This window comes from Saccopteryx bilineata, chromosome 8 (genome assembly GCF_036850765.1).
Source record: "Saccopteryx bilineata isolate mSacBil1 chromosome 8, mSacBil1_pri_phased_curated, whole genome shotgun sequence".
In the NCBI taxonomy this organism is placed as follows: Eukaryota; Metazoa; Chordata; class Mammalia; order Chiroptera; family Emballonuridae; genus Saccopteryx; species Saccopteryx bilineata.
Genome location: NC_089497.1, coordinates 67,252,112 through 67,272,093, shown reverse-complemented (window position 1 = coordinate 67,272,093; position 19,982 = coordinate 67,252,112). Strand labels below are relative to the sequence as shown.

Below are 19,982 nucleotides of genomic sequence, written 5' to 3'. Positions count from 1 at the left end.
AAAAAAAGAATGAAGTTGGGGGCATAACAATACCTGACTTCAAACTCTATTATAGGGCCACAACAATCAAAACAGCATGGTATTGGCAGAAAAGTAGACACTCAGACCAATGGAACAGAATAGAAAGTCCAGAAATAAAACCACATATATATAGTCAAATAATTTTTGATAAAGGGGCCAAGAACATACAATGGAGAAAAGAAAGCCTCTTCAATAAATGGTGCTGGGAAAACTGGAAAGCCACATGCAAAAGAATGAAACTGGACTACAGTTTGTCCCCCTGTACTAAAATTAACTCAAAATGGATCAAAGATCTAAACATAAGACCTGAAACAATAAAGTACATAGAAGAAGACATAGGTACTCAACTCATGGACCTGGGTTTTAAAGAGCATTTTATGAATTTGACTCCAATGGCAAGAGAAGTGAAGTCAAAAATTAATGAATGGGACTACATCTGACTAAGAAGTTTTTGCTCAGCAAGAGAAACTGATAACAAAATAAACAGAAAGCCAACTAAATGGGAAATGATATTTTCAAACAACAGCTCAGATAAGGGCCTAATATCCAAAATATACAAAGAACTCATAAAACTCAACAACAAACAAGCAAACAATCCAATAAAAAAATGGGAAGAGGACATGAACAGACACTTCTCCCAGGAGGAAGTATAAATGGCCAACAGATATATGAAAAGATGCTCATCTTCTTTAGTTATTAGAGAAATGCAAATCAAAACTGCAATGAGATACCACCTCACACCTGTTCGATTAGCTAGTATTAACAAGACAGGTAATAGCAAATGTTGGACAGGCTGTGGAGAAAAAGGAACCCTCATTCACTGTTGGTGGGAATGTAAAGTAGTACAACCATTATGGAAGAAAGTATGGTGGTTCCTCAAAAAACTGAAAATAGAACTACCTTATGACCCAGCAATCCCTCTACTGGGTATATACCCCAAAAACTCAGAAACATTGATATGTAAAGACACATGCAGCCCCATGTTCATTGCAGCATTGTTCACAGTGGCCAGGACATGGAAACAACCAAAAAGCCCGTCAATAGATGACTGGATAAAGAAGATGTGGTACATATACACTATGGAATACTACTCAGCCATAAGAAATGATGACATCGGATCATTTACAGCAAAATGGTGAGATCTTGATAACATTATACGAAGTGAAATAAGTAAATCAGAAAAAACCAGGAACTGCATTATTCCATACATAGGTGGGACATAAAAGTGAAACTAAGAGACATTGATAAGAGTGTGGTGGTTACAGGGGGAGGGGGGAAAGGGAGAGGGAAAGGGGGAGGGGGAGGGGCACAAAGAAAACTAGATAGGAGGTGACAGAGGACAATCTGACTTTGGGTGATGGGTATGCAACAAATTGAAAGACAAGATAACCTGGACTTGTTATCTTTGAATATATGTATCCTGATTTATTGATGTCACCCCATTAAAAAAAAATAATAATAAATTAATTAATTAAATAAAATAAATTAAAAAAAAAAGACGTTCTATGAGCATGAGAGAAACAACGAATTCCACTTGGGGAAAAACAACTGTAGTAGGTATGTTTGAATAGATTCTTGGTTGATGTTGTTAGGCAAACAGACAAGGAAAAAAGCCTTTGAGGCATAGGGAACAGCATATGTCAAGGCCCATGGAAGTAAAACTAGCTGCTGTGTTCAGAGAACTGGAAGTTCTAGATGAAAAGAAAGCATGTTGGGAAGTGACAGACTTAAAAAAAAAAGTTAAAATAGTAACCAGGAACCGATTATGAAAGGCCTTGTATGAAACACTAAAACATCTGGACTTTATGTCCTAGAAACTTAAACCTATTTTCTCAATAATTATATCTTTTTTTTAATAACTCTCATTTGGATGCCTAAGAACATATCAAAGCAGAGCTCTCCACAACCTCACCTGTTTTTCCTCCCTCTTTCTGTATGTCCTTTTCCCATAGTAGGCTCTGCGGTGGGTCCACAGAATACAATATATAATAAAAACAATGACAATGAGAATTTGCTGATGGAGTTTCTATACAAGAGAGCTACACTCTATCTGCATTTTATAAAACTCCAATGTAGTGGGTGGACTGTAGACTACATCAGGGTGACAAGGTAGGATCTAATTACAGAAATCAAGGCAAAATAAATGGCATTCAAGGCAATATAAGAAGAAAAAAGAGGCATATTTTTAAAGAGTTATTTGGAGGCAGAATTAGTAAGAGGATGATTAACTAGGTATGGGTGATGAGACAGAGAACATGGGTGGCTGGTGATGACTTTCACTGGCATAGAGAATGCAAATTAATTCAAAATAAAGGGTGATTTTACTCTAGGGACACCATCATCTCCTAAACTGCAGTACAGGTTGGTCTCATCAGAACTGTAAATGGAAAGCCATCTTGAACCTGGTTTTCTCTCAGGGGCTAGTGTCTCTCTGCATGTCTGTTTCATTCTCTTCTTTTTGTCTGATTACCTTAGAGTTTCTAATCCCTCATAACTCCAGGTCACTCATGAATTTGGTGGCTATTCTGAGTCCCAATGCCACATGAGCTGTCAGCTATCACCAACTGGATTTCTTCAGTCCCTGGGTCATCATACCAATTTAAAATACATACCAATGAACTGGTTACTCTTGTCAAATGTCCATCCCTGGTCTATCAGTTCTTGGAAGAGGTCACCCTATAGTACAAACTATAGTCACCATTTACTGGTGCCTTTTATGCAACAAGTCTCCTGTTAATAATATATTATTGAATTCTCACAGTCCTTCAAAAATAGGCATATCATCCCATTTGAAAAAGAGAAGCCAAGGCCTAAGAATTTAACTGACTTACTTAAAATCATGTGATATTAAGTGGCAGAACCAGATTTAAATGCAAGCTACCTTAGTTCAAAGACCATCTCTAAATGGTACTCATTCAGCAGGAACTATGCATGGAAACAGCAGGCAACAGCTGTCATCTCTAACACATGTGGACTTGCATATTCTGAATTTAAGGCAGAGATAGGGCATCTATGTCAGCAGGGAAATCTAGAATGGAGAAAAACTCAGGAGTCACTGAGATATATCAAGTTATAAGAAGAGAAAGAATTACGCTGAATAAATATATTGAATGAGAAGACAAAATTGCCACAGGCAGAACCCTAAGGAAATAGTGGCTTGTAAGGCCTAGGGAAAAAGAAGATAAGGAAGAGTGTGAAGAAAGAATCAGAAGCAGAAACCAGGAGGGAATAGCATCATGGAATACAAGGATGAACAGATTTCTCTGAAAAAGAAGATTAAAGAGCTGGCACATGGCAAATATATTGAGATCTACATATTACTTAAAAGTTTAAAAAAATACTTTTACATAAATAGACAAAACATGTTGAGTTTCTTTATAAAAACAGAAAGAAGAAATAAGATTTTCTAAAACTTACAATGTGAGGCAGTTAAATTTAACTTCTAGGACATCACATCATAAATAAGTACTTAAACACGGCGAGCTTCAGTATACTTAAGCATATTACCTAAACATATGAGAAGTAATCCTACAGCATTTTTTTCAGATTTCAATAGACTTTGCAAACACCATATCTTCTTATTTAGCCTTAGTCAAATAAGTAGATTCAATTCATTAACTTAACAAATGAGAATGCTATTAAGAGTATAGTGAATGATTTAACTGCAAATCGTGATTTCTGTGTCAACAATGGAACTGAAATCACTTCTCTATTTTAAGACTGTAGACATTGATTTTGTTTTTATAACTTGGGTAAAAAAGGTGAAAAACAAAGCAAAACAAAACAAGCCAGCAAATCAATAGCTTGTATGAATAACCCCAACATAATTTTTAATGAAGGCAAACCATTTCCTTCACAAATCATCTCTTTCAGAGAAAGACACCAAAATTTAAGCAGTACCTTATTATGACAACTGGATTTTTCAGTCAGATCAGCAGATTGAGATCTGTTTCTGGGACTAGGCCACTCTTCTCCAATCAAAGACGTCCTCAGAGAGACCTTATTTAACTGCTGTATGTACAAGAAGAGCAGGAACTGCAGGGTGTTGACTGAAAGCTGTCCAAGAAGGAAATACATGATGAACAGAGGTCCTAAAACCACAGCAATCACTAGTCCACAACTAAACAGATACACTAAAAAAAATTTCATAACAATTTGCTAATCCTAGGAAGACATGTGTAGAAATATTGCTAGCATTTGACATGTATGTCTCTGATATCCAGATGTAGCAGTTCCTAAAACTAAACCGGGCCACCTTCTTGGAAAGCTATGTAGCATCTATGGCCACAGACATTCTCTCCCAAAACTGATGAAGAAAGAATGAAGTACATACTTTTAAAAAGTATAATATTTCAGAAGTTTAAAATTACAGTTTATTTTTTATTTTTTTATTTTTTTACAGAGACAGAGAGAGAGGGATAGATAGGGACAGACAGACAAACGGAGAGAGATGAGAAGCATTCTCATCAATCATTAGTTTTTTCTTGCGACATCTTAGTTGTTCATTGATTGCTTTCCATATGTGCCTTGACCGTGGGGCTACAGCAGATGGAGTGACCCCTTGCTCAAGCCAGCGACTTTGGGTCCAAGCTGGTGAGCTATGCTCAAATCAGATGAGCCCGTGCTCAAGCTGGCGACCTCAGGGTCTCGAACCTGGGTCCTCTGCATCCCAGTCCAATGCTCTATCCACTGTGCCACCACCTGTCAGGCTAAAATTACAGTTTAAAAAAACTTAGTAATATGAATGAAAAAAGAAAGAAAAAGAGAGAGAGAGAGAGAGAGAGAGAGAGAGAGAGAGAAAGAGAGAGAAAGAAAGAAAAAAGAAAGAAAAGAAAAGAAAGAAAAGAAAAGAATAAAAAAGAAAAGAAAAGAATAAAAAAGAAAAGAAAGAATTTATTTAAGACACAGGGGTCAGTTAACAAACAAACTTATTAAGAAAGTTTAGGATACCAGTGCAACACAAAATTGTGATTTTTCAGTGTATGTGCATTTTGCAGGAAGAGGGCCTCAGGTTTTCATCAAATTCTTAAAAGGATGTTTGACAAAAAAACTGGTCTGACAGGTGTTGATATGTCATTTCTTATTTGAAGACGAGTGTGGTTTGAAGCTGTTTTTTTGGGTTTTTTTTTAACAAACAATTGCTTTTAGTCTATGTAGTAAATGCTTTATTTATTTATTTATTTATTTATTTATTTATTTATTTTTACAGAGACAGAGAGTGAGTCAGAGAGAGGGATAGACAGGGACAGACAGAAATGGAGAGAGATGAGAAGCATCAATCATTAGTTTTTCATTGCGTGTTGCAACACCTTAGTTGTTCATTGATTGCTCTCTCATATGTGCCCTGACCACAGGCCTTCAGCAGACCGAGTAGCCCCTTGTTGGAGCCAGCGACCTTGGGTTCAAGCTGGTGAGCTTTTGCTCAAACCAGATGAGCCCGTGCTCAAGCTGGCGACCTCGAGGTCTCGAACCTGGGCCCTCTGCATCCCAGTCCGACGCTCTAACCACTGTACCACCGCCTGGTCATGCATGAAGCTCAGGTTTTAAAGTTCATGATTACCTTATGTATGCATTCCCATACATATACAGGAAAGGCAAAAAAGTAAAGTAATACCCCTGGGATTATACTTAATGTTCACCCTCATTCCCAACCTGGCTAAAAACCACTATGCTAAGGAACTTAAAAATATGGATTCACATGATCACCTAGACCCATTCAATCAACTGTCTACATGGAGCCCCATGAATCTATATATATTTTTAAAAATTTACTTTCTTAATTAAATTCTCTGAGATAATTATAGATTCACATGCAGTTGTAAGAACTAAAAGTGAAATCCCATGTACATTTTAACAAGTTACCCATCTTGCAAAATCAGTATAGCAAAATATTAAAACCAAGACATTAACATTAATAGTCAAGGTACAGAACATTCTCATCAACATAGAATCTCTCACGCTGCCCTGTTAGGGTCATACCTACTTCTCTCCCACTCTCACCTATTTTCTATCCCTGACAACCATTTCTTCATTCTCTATCTATAATTTAGTTGTTTCAAGAATATTATATAAACAGAATCTTTTTTTTTTCTTTTTTCTTTTTTTTACAGAGACAGATAGGAACAGACAGACAGGAACAAAGAGAGATGAGAAGCATCAATCATCAGTTTTTCATTGCAACACCTTAGTTGTTCATTGATTGCTTTCTCATATGTGCCTTGACCGTGGGCCTTCAGCAGACCAAGTAACCCCTTGCTCAAGCCAGCAACCTTGGGTCCAAGCTGGTGAGCTTTGCTCAAACCAGATGAGCCCACGCTCAAACTGGCAACCTCATGGTCTTGAACCTGGGTCCTCCGCATCCCAGTTCGATGCTCTATCCACTGGGCCACCGCCCAGTCAGGCAAAATTAGCTTTTTTAACTCAGCTAATTTTTATAAATATTTCCACTGAACGACTACTTGTTATATTGTCATTATTTCTTCATATACCTGCCCCCCCCATGAGTCTACAAGATTCTTATTGTTTTCATTTTTATATTCCTAATAAGAATAGAATCTGGTACATAGTAAGCACTCAAAAAATTTGGAGTTTTCTTTCATTTCTGTATCCACAGTATCCTCTACTGTGGCTAGCACACTCAATGAATGTTTGATTAATGCATAAATGTAATACCCTTCCTCTCTTGGTTGCTTGCCAAACTTCCTATCAATCCCTTAAACCTTGTTTACATTTTACCCCCTGTGGCAAAGACTGGCTACAAGCTAAGTAAATATCTTTTCTTCTCGGGTGCACAATTACATGGCATTTCCCAGTCTCCCTTCAAATTAGGCATGGTATAACTATATTATAGTCAATGAAATGTGGGTAGATTTTCACATACCACTTTCAAGTCTCCCAAAAACTCTCCCCACCAAAAATAGAAGAGAAGGACTATGAGGACCTGTGGGCAAGGCTGTGGTAAATTGTATTATATTTGCAGCTATGCACTTATAAGAACCATAGGATTTTCCTTGCCTCCTCGCTCCTCTATTCTTCATGGGGCTTATATGAACCATAGAATTTTCCTTACCTCCTTTGAAGTAGTTTACCCCCCCCCCCTCAGATTTTAGACATGTACATATGACAAAATTTTAGCCAATGGAATGAAAGTAGTCATATTCTGCTCACAAAAATTTGGGGATATTTCAAAATGCATATGAAATGATAAAAAGAAGCATTTGATTGTTTTTATTAAACAAGAAAATTAGAAAAGCAAATGACAAGTCAAAGAAAGTTTGATTATGCAATGAGATGCAAAACCAACTTTTATTTCATTGGTGAAAATGCACTATACAGAAGGCTGAAAATACTGGAGTATCTGCAAATTCCCTGATCCCCTAATTTTTGTGAGCAGTGTAATTTATGTTATACATCTGAGCAAAAGTTTTAAAAGGCATCATGAGTTTCCTCTTGCTCTGTTGCTCTTCCCTCTGTCACAAGAATAGATGACCTACACAGAAGCTGGGTCCCCAAATAAGAACACAGAGCCAAGCCACAGCCTAGAAGAGAACCATAGCTAAGGTGCAGGCTACAGGTAAAATAAACCTTTGTTACTGTAATCCACTGGCATATCACTTGTTTTTAACTGCAACAAAGCTCACTAACAGAGGCTCCAAAGGATATAGGTAGCCTACTTGGATAACAGCAGCTCAGAGATGCCCTGTGTTGCACTGTTGCATAAATAAGAAACTGTTATCATGCAAGCCACTGAAACGCCAGATTGCTGTTATAATAACTAGCCTATTCTACTTAATATACTTTCACTGTGAAGTTATTCCTAATCACCAGACTCAATCATTCTCTTCTCTATTCTATTTCTGTATGTTATGCATACTTTATTGTACATTTCACACTATTTTTTTTAAAAGACAACTGCTAATGATGTCAGAGAAATGGTGTCATGAGGAGTGCTCTTGATATCTCTTCCTGAAACTACAACAAATTCAACAACTAGAGACAGAAAAACAATCTCAGGAGCATCTGAAATACACATACATCAAACAAAGGTACACTGGGCGAAAAGGTGGCTGAATATATAACCCACTCTGAAGGAAATAAGACGGAGAACAGAGTATGCTGCTTTCCTCACTGACCTGAGCAAGGGCTGCTTTCACTTGGAACTGAGAGAAAGTGAGAGCTGGGCCATGGAAAATGCTGGGCTAGAGTAGAGATGTTCAAGCCAGGAGAGAGTGTGCCCGCGGCTCAGCCTACATGGAGGTAGGGCCAGCAGCAGACCCAGGCAGAGGTGGGCGAGCAGTTGCCTTGTTTACTCCCGGTATCCCAGTCAGCGAGCGCAGGCAGTATGTGAGTGGATCCACCTGGCGTTTCAGGTGTGGGTGCCGATGTTCCTGGATGGAGGGGCTGGGTTGGAGACTGTCAGTAGTGGCCCTCTGCGTGGGCTGTGACCAGAGTTCTGAATAATCCCGTCTTCCCAAACAACAGCGCATGAGAAGTGCACAAAAGCCAGCTTCCCTACACCCAGACCTGTCTGGGCACAGCACCTCCGCCAGCCATACAGGCTAACAAAGCACACTCCTGGGGAAGAGAACTGTGGGGGGGGGGGGAAGGGCGCAGAGGCAGCTTGCAGACAGCCTATGGAGAGCAGACCTGGGGAGTGCTGAGGCATACTAGACATGCCCGGAGGCTCATAGAAAGACACTGAAAGGCAATCGGCTCCCAGCCCTGCCTGATTACGCTGGCAGCTCTGGCTGGCAAAGCCTTACCCAGAACCCTGCATTGAGTGGGGTTAAAGGGGGGATTTAGCAGCTCTTAGAGCCTCTTGCTCTCCAGGCAGTGGCAGGGGCAACTTCACAGCTGGGTCCCAGGCTGCTGGTTCAGGAAGGAGAGATTTGCGGAGAGACTCCGGGAAAAGGACTCTCCCATTGTCAGAGTCTGCAAATGACTACCAACAGGACTGAGGCCTAGTTTATGTCATCACCATAGCGACACAACAGCAAATATCTGCCTGGGGTACAGTACCACCGGCCAAAAAGAGAGAGAAGAAAGAAAAAGGAAGAAGATAACTTCTCAAAACCAGGAAAAATCCACAGTCTTTATAACTTTTTCCATTTTTTCTTGTATTTTTTATCTTTTCTTTTTCCTTCCACTTTGGTCTTTTTATCCTCTTTCCATTTTATTTTTTTCTTTTCATTTTTAACCTCATTACCCATAGATGTTTCATTTTCCATTCTTTTGGAATGTTACATTCCAAAAAACTAAATTTTTTTCTCTCTCTCTTTTTCTTTCTTCTTTTCTCTTTCACTTTTTCTCTCATTTGAATCTTACAAACAAATTATTTTATTCTTGATCTTTAAATTTTTCCTTGTGGCATTTTGTGGGTTCTTGCCTCATTTTTTGCCTCTTTGTCACTCCCCCTCAACCCAGGCCCTCCGTTCTACATATTTTTGTTCCACTTAGCACAATAGAATTTTCAGTTTTTCACAGAATTTTCTCAAAAAATTTTTTTATCAACTCCTGTTAGTGTTATTAACAATACCACTCTCAAATTCCATTAAAGAAAAAGAAATCAAATATCATGGATACAAAAGACAGTGATCTAGCTCAGATAGATGAGGAAAAATCTATAGAAAAAAATTTCAATAGCTTAGAAACCTTGGAGTTAAATGACAGAGAATTTAAAATTAAAGTCCTAAAAATACTCAGGGATATACAAGAAAGCACAGAAAGGCAATTTAGGGAGCTCAGAAAACAATTCAATGAACAGAAAGAATACTTCAACAAGGAAATTGAAATTATGAAAACGAATCAAACAGAGATGAAAAACTCAATTCATGAACTGAAAACGAGGTAACAGCTTAGTCAATAGAACAGGCCAGATAGAGGAGAGAATTAGTGACATAGAAGACAGGCAACTAGAGGTACAACAGAGAGAAGAGGAGAGAGACTCAAGAATTTAAAAAAATGAGATAGCCCTACAGGAATAGTCTGACTCCATCAGAAAGAGCAACATAAGAATAATGAGTATATCAGAAAGAGAAGAGAGAGAAAATGGAATGGAAAATATATTCAAACAAATAATAGATGAGAACTTCCCAAGCCTGTGGAAAGAACTAAAGCCTCGAATTTAAGAAGCAAACAGAACACCAAGTTATCTTAACCCTAACAAACCTACTCCAAGGTGCATCATAATGAAATTGGCACAAACCACCGACAAAGAAAAAATTCTCAAAGCAGCCAGGGAAAAGAAAAATACAACATATAAAGGAAGGCCTATTAGATTATCAACAGATTTCTCAGCAGAAACTCTACAAGAGGGGTCGGGAACCTATGGCTCGCGAGCCTCATGTGGCTCTTTTGATGGCTGCATCTGGCTCACAGAGAAATCTTTTAATAAAAAAAAATAATAGTAAAAATATAAAACATTCTCATGTATTACAATCCATTCATTTCCTACTGCTCATGTTCATGATTGCGGGTGGCTGGAGTCAATCACAGCTGTCTGCCGGGATGCCAAATTTTTATTGGATAATGCATAATGTACACAGGTCGTTGTATGGCTCTCATGGAATTACATTTTAAAATACATGGCGTTCATGGATCTCTCAGCCAAAAAGGTTCCCGACCCCTGCTCTACAAGCTAGAAGAGAATGTACCCCAATATTTAAAGTTCTAAAAGAGAGGAACTTTCAGCCAAGAATACTATACCCATCAAAGCTATCCTTCAAATACGAAGGAGAAATAAAAACATTCACCGATACAGAAAAGATGAGGGAATCTATCACCAGAAAACCACCACTCTAGGAAATACTAAAGGAGTTTCCTGACCAGACACAAAGAACAGAACAAAACAAAACAAAACTACAAGTAAAAGCTCCATCAAGATCACAATAAAAACAAGATTAATCTATGACAAAGAAACAAAAAAGGGGAGAGGACAAAGATGAACAGTAGCAAAGGAGAATGGAGTGCAGAAGCACTCATGAGATAATGTACTACAATGAACACGATATGTATGCTTTCCATTACTTAATGGTAACCACCCCTCAAAGAACTAACACAGAAGTACATGGCTTGAAAAAAGAAGTAACAGAGAAAAGAAGTATGGATTACAACCAAACAGAAACAAATGATAGAATAATAAAAGAGAAGAACCAAACAAGATATAAAACTATCAGAAAGCAATATATAAAATGGCAATAGGAAACCCTCAAATGTCAATAATTACACTAAATGTAAATGGATTGAACTCACCAATAAAAAGACATAGAGTAGCAGAATGGATTAAAAAAGAAAATCCAACTGTATGATGCCTATAAGAAACACATCTAAGCTACAAGGATAAAAACAAATTCAAAGTGAAAGTTTGGAAATCAATACTCCAAACAAATAACATCCAAAAAAAGGCAGGAGTAGCAATACTCATATCTAACAATGCTGACTATAAGACAGCAAAGGTAATCAGAGACAAAAATGGTCATTTCATAATGATAAAGGGGACATTGAATCAATAAGACATAACATTTCTTAATATATATGCACCAAACAAGGAGCACAAAAATATATAAGACAGCTACTGACTGACCTAAAAAAAAAAACCTGACAAAAATAAAATCATACTTGGAGACCTCAATACACCGCTAACGGTTCTAGATAGTTCATCCCAACAGAAAATCAATAAAGGCCTTAAACGAAACACCAAAACAGGGGTTGGAAACCTATGGCTTGCAAGCCAAATGTGGCTCTTTTGATGGCTGCATCTGGCTCACAGACAAATCTTTAATAAAAATAATAATAACGTTAAAAATATAAAACTTTCTCATGTATTAAAATACATTCATTTCCTACTGCTCATGTTCATGGTTGTGGGTGGCTGGAGCCAATCACAGCTGTCCTCTGGGACAACACCAAATTTTTATTGGATAATGCATAACGTACACGGGTCATTGTATGGCTCTCACAGAATTACATTTTAAAATATGTGGCGTTCATGGCTCTCTCAGCCAAAAGGGTTCCCGACACCTGCTCTAGAACAATAGGATATGATAAACATCTACAGGACATTTCATCCCAAAGTACCAGAGTATACATTTTTCTCTAGTGTACACGGAACATTCTCAAGAATTGACCATATGTTGGGCCACAAAAATAACATCAACAAATTCAGAAAGATTGAAATTATATCAAGCATATTTTCTGATGATAAAGCCTTAAAATTAGAATTCAACTACAAAAAGGAGGTAAACAAACCCACAAAAATGTGGAAACTAAACAACATACTTTTAAAAAATGAGTGGGTCAAAGAATAAATAAGCGCAGCGATCAAAAGATACATACAGGCAAATGAAAATAACAATAAAACATATCAGAATCTCTGGGATGTAGCAAAAGCAGTAATAAGAGGGAAGTTCATATCAATACAGAACAAACAAGAGAGAGCCCAAGTAAACCACTTAACATCTTAAGGAACTAGAAAAAGAAGAACAAAGACAACACAAAACCAGCAGAAGAAAGAAAATAATAAAAATCAGAGCAGAAATAAACAAAATAGAGAACAAAAATTATAGAAAAAATAAATAAAACAAAGAATTGGTTCTTTGAAAAGATCAACAAAATTGACAAACCCTTCGCAAGACTCACCAAGGAAAAAAGAGAAAGGACTCATATAAACAAAATCCAAAATAAAAGAGGAAAAATCACCACAGATATCATAGATATACAAAGTATTTATATTATTATAGAATACTATAAAAAACTATATGCCACCAAATTTAACAATATAGAAGAAATGGATAAATTCCTAGAACAATACAATCTTCCTAGACTGAGTCATGAAGAAGCAGAAAGCCTAAACAGACCCATAAGCAGGGAGGAAACAGAATCAACTATTAAAAACCTCCCCAAAAATAAAAGTACAGGACCAGACGGCTATACTAGTGAATTCTGTCAAACATTCAAAGAAGACTTGATTCCTATTCTACTCAAGTCTCCCAAAAAATTGAAGAAGAAGCAATACTTCCAAACACATTTTATGAGGCCAACATAACCCTCATACCAAAACCTGGCAAGGACAACACATAAAAAGAAAACTACAGACCAATATATCTAATGAATACAGATGCTAAAATACTAAACAAAATACTAGCAAATGGAATACAACACATTAAAAAAATAATTCATCATGATCAAGTGGGATTCATCCCAGAATCACAAGGATGGTTCAACATACGTAAAATGGTTAATGTAATACACCGTATCAACAAAACAAAGAACAAAAACCATATGATCTTATCAATAGATGCAGAAAAAGCATTCGATAAAATACATCATTTTATGTTTAAAACACTTAACAAAATGGGTATATAAGAAAAATATCTCAACATAATAAAGGACATCTATGATAAACCATCAGCTAACATTATATTAAATGGCATAAAACTGAGGACTTTTCCCCTAAAATCAGGAACAAGACAAGGTTGTCCACTCTCTCCACTCTTATTCAACATAGTTCTGGAGTTCTAGCCAGAGCAATCAGACAAGAGAAAAAAATAAAAGGCATTCATATTGGGAAAAAAGAAGTAAAGGTTTCACTTTTTGCAGATGGTATGATCCTGTACATTGAAAACCCCAAAGACTCCACAAAAAGACTACTAGAAACAATAAACCAATACAGTAAGGTCGCAGGATACAAAATTAATATACAAAAGTCCATTGTGCCTGACCAGGCGGTGGCGCAGTGGATAAGAGCGTCGGACTGGGATGCGGAAGGACCCAGGTTCGAGACCCCGGGGTTGCCAGCTTGAGCGCGGGCTCATCTGGCTTGAGCAAAAAGCTCACTAGCATGGACCCAAGGTCACTGGCTCGAGCAGGGGGTTGCTCAGTCTGCTGAAGGCCCACCAGTCATGGCACATATGAGAAAGCAATCAATGAACAACTATGGTGTCGCAATGAAAAACTGATGATTGATGCTTCTCATCTCTCTCCGTTCCTGTCTGTCTCTCCCTAACTATCCCTCTATCTGACTCTCTCTCTGTCCCTGTAAATAAATAAATAAAAATAATAAAAAAAAAAAAAAAGTCCATTGCCTTCCCATATGCCAACAATGAAACATCAGAAAACGAGCTCAAAAATCACAATCCCCTTCATGGTTGCAACAAAAAAATAAAATACCTAGGAATAAACATAACAAAGAATGTAAAGGACCTTATAATGAAAACTACAAAACATTGTTAGGGGAAATCAAAAAAGATATAATGAAATGGAAAAATATTCCTTGTTCTTGGATAGGAAGAATAAATATAGTCAAAATGACTATATTACCCAAAGTGATATACAAATTTAATACAATTCCCATCAAAATTCCAGTATCATTTTTTAAAGAAATGGAACAAAAAATCATCAGGTTTATATGGAATTATAAAAAATCCCAAATAGCCAGAGCAATCCTAAGGAAAAAAAACAAAGCTGGGGGCATTACAATTCCTGACCTCAAATTATATTATAGAGCCACGATAATAAGAACAGCATGGTATTGGCAGAATAGTAGACACTCAGATCAATGGAAAAGAATAGAAATCCCAGAAATAAAACCACATGAATATGGTCAAATAATTTTGATAAAAGGGCCAACAAAACACAATGGAGAAAAGAAAGCCTCTTTAACAAATGGTGCTGGGAAAACTGGAAAGCCACATGCAAAAGAATGAAACTCAACTACAGTTTGTCCCCTTGTACTAACATTAATTCAAAATGGATCAAAGACCTAAATAAAAGATCTAAAACAATAAATTACATAGAAGAAAACATAGGTACTAAACTCATGGACCTTGGTTACAAAGAGCACTTTATGATTTTGACTCCAAAGGCAAGGGAAGTGAAGGCAAAGATAAATGAATGGGACTACATCAGACTAAGAAGCTTTTGCACAGCAAGAGAAACTGACAATAGAACAAACGACAGCCAACTAACTGGGAGATGATGCTTTCAAACAACAGCACAGTTAAGGGCCTAATATCCAAAATATACAAAGAACTCATAAAACTCAACAACAAACAAACAATCCAATAAAAAAAAATGGGAAGAGAACATGAACAGACACTTCTCCCAGGAAGAAATACAAATGGCCAACAGATATATGAAAAGATGCTCATCTTCATTAGCTATTAGAGAAATGCAAATCAAAACTGCAATGAGATACCACCTCACACCTGTTCGATTAGCTGTTATTAGCAAGTCAGGTAATAGCAAATGTTGGAGAGGCTGTGGAGAAAAAGGAACCCTCATCTACTGCTGGTGGAAATGTAAAGTAGTACAACCACTGTGAAAGAAAGTATGGTTGTTCCTCAAAAAATTAAAAATAGAACTACCATAAGACCCAGCAATCCCTCTACTGGGAATATACCGCCATATCTCAAAAACACTGGTACGTAAAGACACATGTAGCCCCATGTGCACTGCAGCATTGTTCACAGTGGCCAAGACATAGAAACCAAAAAGTCCTTCAATAGGTGACTGGATAAAGAAGATGTGGTACATATATACTATGGAATACTACTCAGCCATAAGAAATGATGACATCGTATCATTTACAACAACATGGATAGACCTTGATAACATTATACTGAGTGAAATAAGTAAATCAGACAAAACTAAGAACTATAGGATTCCATTCATAGGTGGGACATAAAAATGAGATTTAGGGACATAGACAAGAGTGTGGTGGTTACTGGGGGTGGGGAGGGGAAAGGAGGGGGTGTGGGGAGAGGAGGGGCACAAAGAAAACCAGATAGAAGGTGATGGTAGACTATATGACTTTGGGTGATGAGAATGCAACACAATCAAACGTCAAAATAATTACCTGGAGATGTTTTCTCTAAACCTATGTACCCTGATTGATTAATATCACCCCATTAAAATAAAATAAAAAGGACTGCTGCTTTTATTTATTATTTTTCAAATTTACTTATTGATTTGAGAGAGAGAAAGGGAGAAAGACAGACGGACAGAAACCTCACTCTGATCCTGTATGTGCCCTGACCAGAGATCAAACCCACAACCTTTGCATATCGGGAGGATGCTCTAACCAACTGAGCTACCGGCCAGGTCCATTTTACACTATTAAAGAGCACTTCTCTACACATTAGTTTCTCTATTAGTCTACGGAGTTCCATGAAACCATGAAAGCAGAAATGCTGTTTTAATCTTTGAACCCCAGCACATAGCAGATGCTCACTTAAAAACAGGCAGTTCATATCAGTGGTTCAGAAGCACTCTGTCACCTCAAAATACTTTTTAAAGTCAATGAAAATATTTCCTTCTTTCAATCACAGGGTTCCTGTAACATTATTGCTTTGGAAGCACGTAAATAAGGATTAGTAAGTAAGGACTAATTCATTAAATATATTAAAAACTTCCCAATTGGAACTGCTAAAATCCAAATATGGTGCTCTGGGATCACAATGGTCATTAACCTAAAACCACACACTGTAAAACCAGTGTGTATTTTAGAAAAATAAAAACTTTTAATGTAAAAATTAAAACATAATTAAAGTTAAATGGTTTATTTCCCAAAGTACACACATACATGTACATATTAATCCATACCTGATTTCTCTGCTTTTCGACTTCATCCTCAGATGTGCAGCTGGACAGAATCTCAGACCATTCCAGGCGCTCCTCTGGTGTCTTCACTGTAAGACTGTCAAATATTTCAAAGTAAAGCCACGCCAGATCCTTAGCCAACTGCAGCTTCCCACATGCAATGTGCCTCCAAGCAGACCAGTACAGGCGTGGGTAAGCTCCCTCTGTGGCCCGGGTTCGCACATAGGTGGCTATCTTCCTGAGATAGTGAAGACTGAACTTGGACGGAGGTGGCACCTGTAAGGTACCCACTATAAAGGGTTCTGCTTTCACCCAGAGGAGAACTCCGGACTGATCCATATTATCTGTAAGGACATCTGTGTAAAGAGGCTTCTTTGCATACCTAGGAAACAAAGTTTTTTCAAAAATTGATTTTAAACAAAACTCTTGTATACATTTTCTTATAAGGTGACTCCTCCCTTAACTGTTTTTGTATGTACTGTATCATTTTAAACTGCTCTTCAACCAAGAGCAGAATAGCTATTTGGGGAAGTTTTCATTACAATCTATCTGAACAAGAAAAATTTTGTATTAAAAAAAATTTATGTTATTTGAATTGTTCAAAGTGGTTGTTTTAGGAAGAGTGTATAAATGCATAAGATATGAGATGGAAGAAAAGAAGAAATGGAAAAAGTTTTCCTTCACAAGAAATCTTGCTCTACCTTGAAGGGGAATGCTTGTCAAAATTAAAAAAATAAAAACTTCATAGTCAAATCACTTACACATATGGATGGTTGGTTAAAGGTACGGACATGTTAGCTGACCATATAAGCTCAATATGAAACACTAACACAAGATGACAAGAATACTCATGTAAATGTAGGCTGCAAAAATTGATCAAGGAAAGTTAAAGCTATTCTCTGTAACAGGTATGATCTCATGTACAGGTGCAATATTTTTTTGTTTGTTTTAACAGCAATACATGATTTTATGGAATATTTATAAAATATAGAAAAGGAGAAAATCATCCCTAATGCCACCAAACAGAAACTAGTTAATATTTTATTGTACTCATTTATGTGTCTTAATTTTCTACCCAGCTTGGATGTTAGTTTTTGAATTGTTACAGTTGTGATACCACCATATATACAATTCTATATTATTTTAAAAGCCTCATAGCACTCCAAATAAATGTACCCCAGCTTATTCAACTGTTCTCCTGTTTTTAGACATTTAGTAGGTTTACATTCTTTCACAAAACAAGTTAGGTAAAATACTGATCACTGCTAAAAGATGAGCCATGAGCAAGCACATGGGGGTCACTCACCTATTCTACATTTGTGTATGTTAAAAATGTCCACTTAAAAAAGTTTAAATATCTACTACCATAAGTAATGTTACACTATCACCTTTCTGTATATTTTCTGCATTAGAATTATTTCCAAGACAAAATTGTCAGATGTGCATTTGTGAAATGAAGTAACTAATATTTCTGAAGTTCCTGACATGTAGTTCTGTTGCTTTCCAAAATGACTGTATCAAATTGCACCCTTACTTGATCTAAGATACTCTCTTCACTGAGCACTCCTTGCACTAAGTAACACCACTTACAAAAACATTCTTTATATGACTGATGAAAAATGTTTTGTTATTATATTTTGCATTTGATTCTAAGAAATTTCTTTGGGGTACTTTCTGTTTAAAAAATAACTGACATCAGTTGAGTGCTTACTATGTGCCAGACAGCATGCTAAATATTTTTCATATTTCATCTCTTTTCATCCTCACAACCCTTGGAGATTCATATGACTATCCTATTTTCAGATGAAATAATGGAGGCTTAGAGAAGGTAAAGAATTTATCCAAAGTCACATACTTAAATCGGCACAGCCCTGAATTACAATTCAAGTCTGTCTGACTTGAGAACTGTGTTGTTTACAAACATACATATTTAAAGAACTTAGTTTGAGGAAAACCTTTGAAAAATGAAAGTGGATCCAGAAGAGAATTACCAGAACGAATGACTTTAGACGTGAGGCCATATATAAGGCCATGTCCAAGCGAAGAAACAGAAGTGCAGGATCCCAAGGAAGGGTGTGAGAGAGTAAATGGCAGCTGTTTTCCAATATGGGAATCGTTCTGAAAGTTACATTAGGAAGATGTCAGTTCCCCCAAATGTGGGGTTCTGAGCTCGTGTCTCAAGTGCAATCAAAAGCCAGATCCTAGAGTTGAGCCCTCCGTATCCACTCCGGGACTCGTAAACAAATTCGTAAACAAACAGCCACTGGGCTCTTTTCCTCTTCATACACCCCCCCCCCCCCCGGCGGGCGCTGGGATTACGCTTTTTCGGGTGGGGAGATCAGGGGGAGGCCCACGGCGGTCCTCCTGAGGGCTTCGCCCCCACCCTGGATGCTGACTGGGGTAGAACACCGCGCGGGCCGCCCGAGCGCTGCGACCGGACTTCGGACTTCGAGACGAGAAGCCCCGGCTGATAGGGTCGGTAGCGTACCAAGACCCGGGGAGCGCGAAGGTAGCTTGGGTCGAAGCCTGAGGCGTGACAGCTCCCTTTCCTCCTCTCCCCTCCCTCCCGAGCACCACTCAGGGCGCGGTTACCTGCAACGACAAGGGCCGCTCCGTCACACCTCTCCGTGCGCCGCCACGCCCTGCTCTCCTGGCCCGTCCCCGCCCGCAGCCGCACACACCGCGCAAGCGCGAGGCCTCGCACCACCGAGAAAGGGAGGACCATATTACTAGAGCGGCCGAGTGCTTCTCTAGTCTAGAGCGCGGAGGAAAATTCAGCGGGAGCGAAAACTCCCGGGATGCTGGGTCCTGGAACCATACCCGGCTGCATTGTGGTATGAAGACTTTCAACTCAGGGGACAAGTTAGTTTTCTGTTGCTCCAAAGAATTGTGGGCAGGCAACAGCTGCTGGAAAGGTCAGCACGCTTTGATCAGTAATAATAATAATGACAGTTTATATTTTAGAGTGCTTATTCTGGGTTGGGCACTGTGTAAAGCACCTTTATTTGTATTATCTCAGTCTTCCAAGAACTCCTTTAGGTTAAGTACATTTGTTTTATTAATGAGAAAACTAGGGAATAGAGAGGTGGCAGTAATACACCCCTAAGCTCACACAGACTTGAGCCAAGATACAAACCCAGGCCTTCAAGAAGCTTTTTTTGATTCCACCCTGCAGCAGACATCACTCCTTCATTTACACCACCATTTCATGATTTTTTAGCCTTTTCCTGCTTTCTTAGTTCATTTATGATCTCTCTAGGTGTGGGAGATACAAAGGTAAAAGACCATAAAGTGCATTTAGTTCCTCATAAAGCCTCTCTCCCCTAGTAGGCATCCTCTTGAAAGCATAATTTTATCTTTTTCTT

At 37.9% G+C, this 19,982-nt stretch overlaps 1 protein-coding gene across 4 annotated transcripts in view; it reads right to left on the bottom strand.

Annotated features, from left to right (window-relative positions):
- TBCCD1 (TBCC domain containing 1) overlaps positions 1-19,982 on the bottom strand; it is a 39,411-nt gene that overhangs the window by 16,640 nt on the left and 2,789 nt on the right. For 2 of the 4 annotated variants that reach the window (XM_066240635.1, XM_066240636.1), the window contains 2 exons: positions 16,621-16,999; positions 3,922-4,077 (listed from right to left, as the gene is read on the bottom strand). In XM_066240635.1, the coding sequence (XP_066096732.1) occupies positions 3,922-4,077; positions 16,621-16,956 (492 nt within the window). In that variant the 5' untranslated portion in view covers positions 16,957-16,999. Of the gene's footprint in view, positions 1-3,921; positions 4,078-16,620; positions 17,000-18,608; positions 18,736-19,209; positions 19,315-19,982 lie in introns of all 4 variants that reach the window. The other 2 variants (XM_066240637.1, XM_066240634.1) reach the window with 2 other exon arrangements.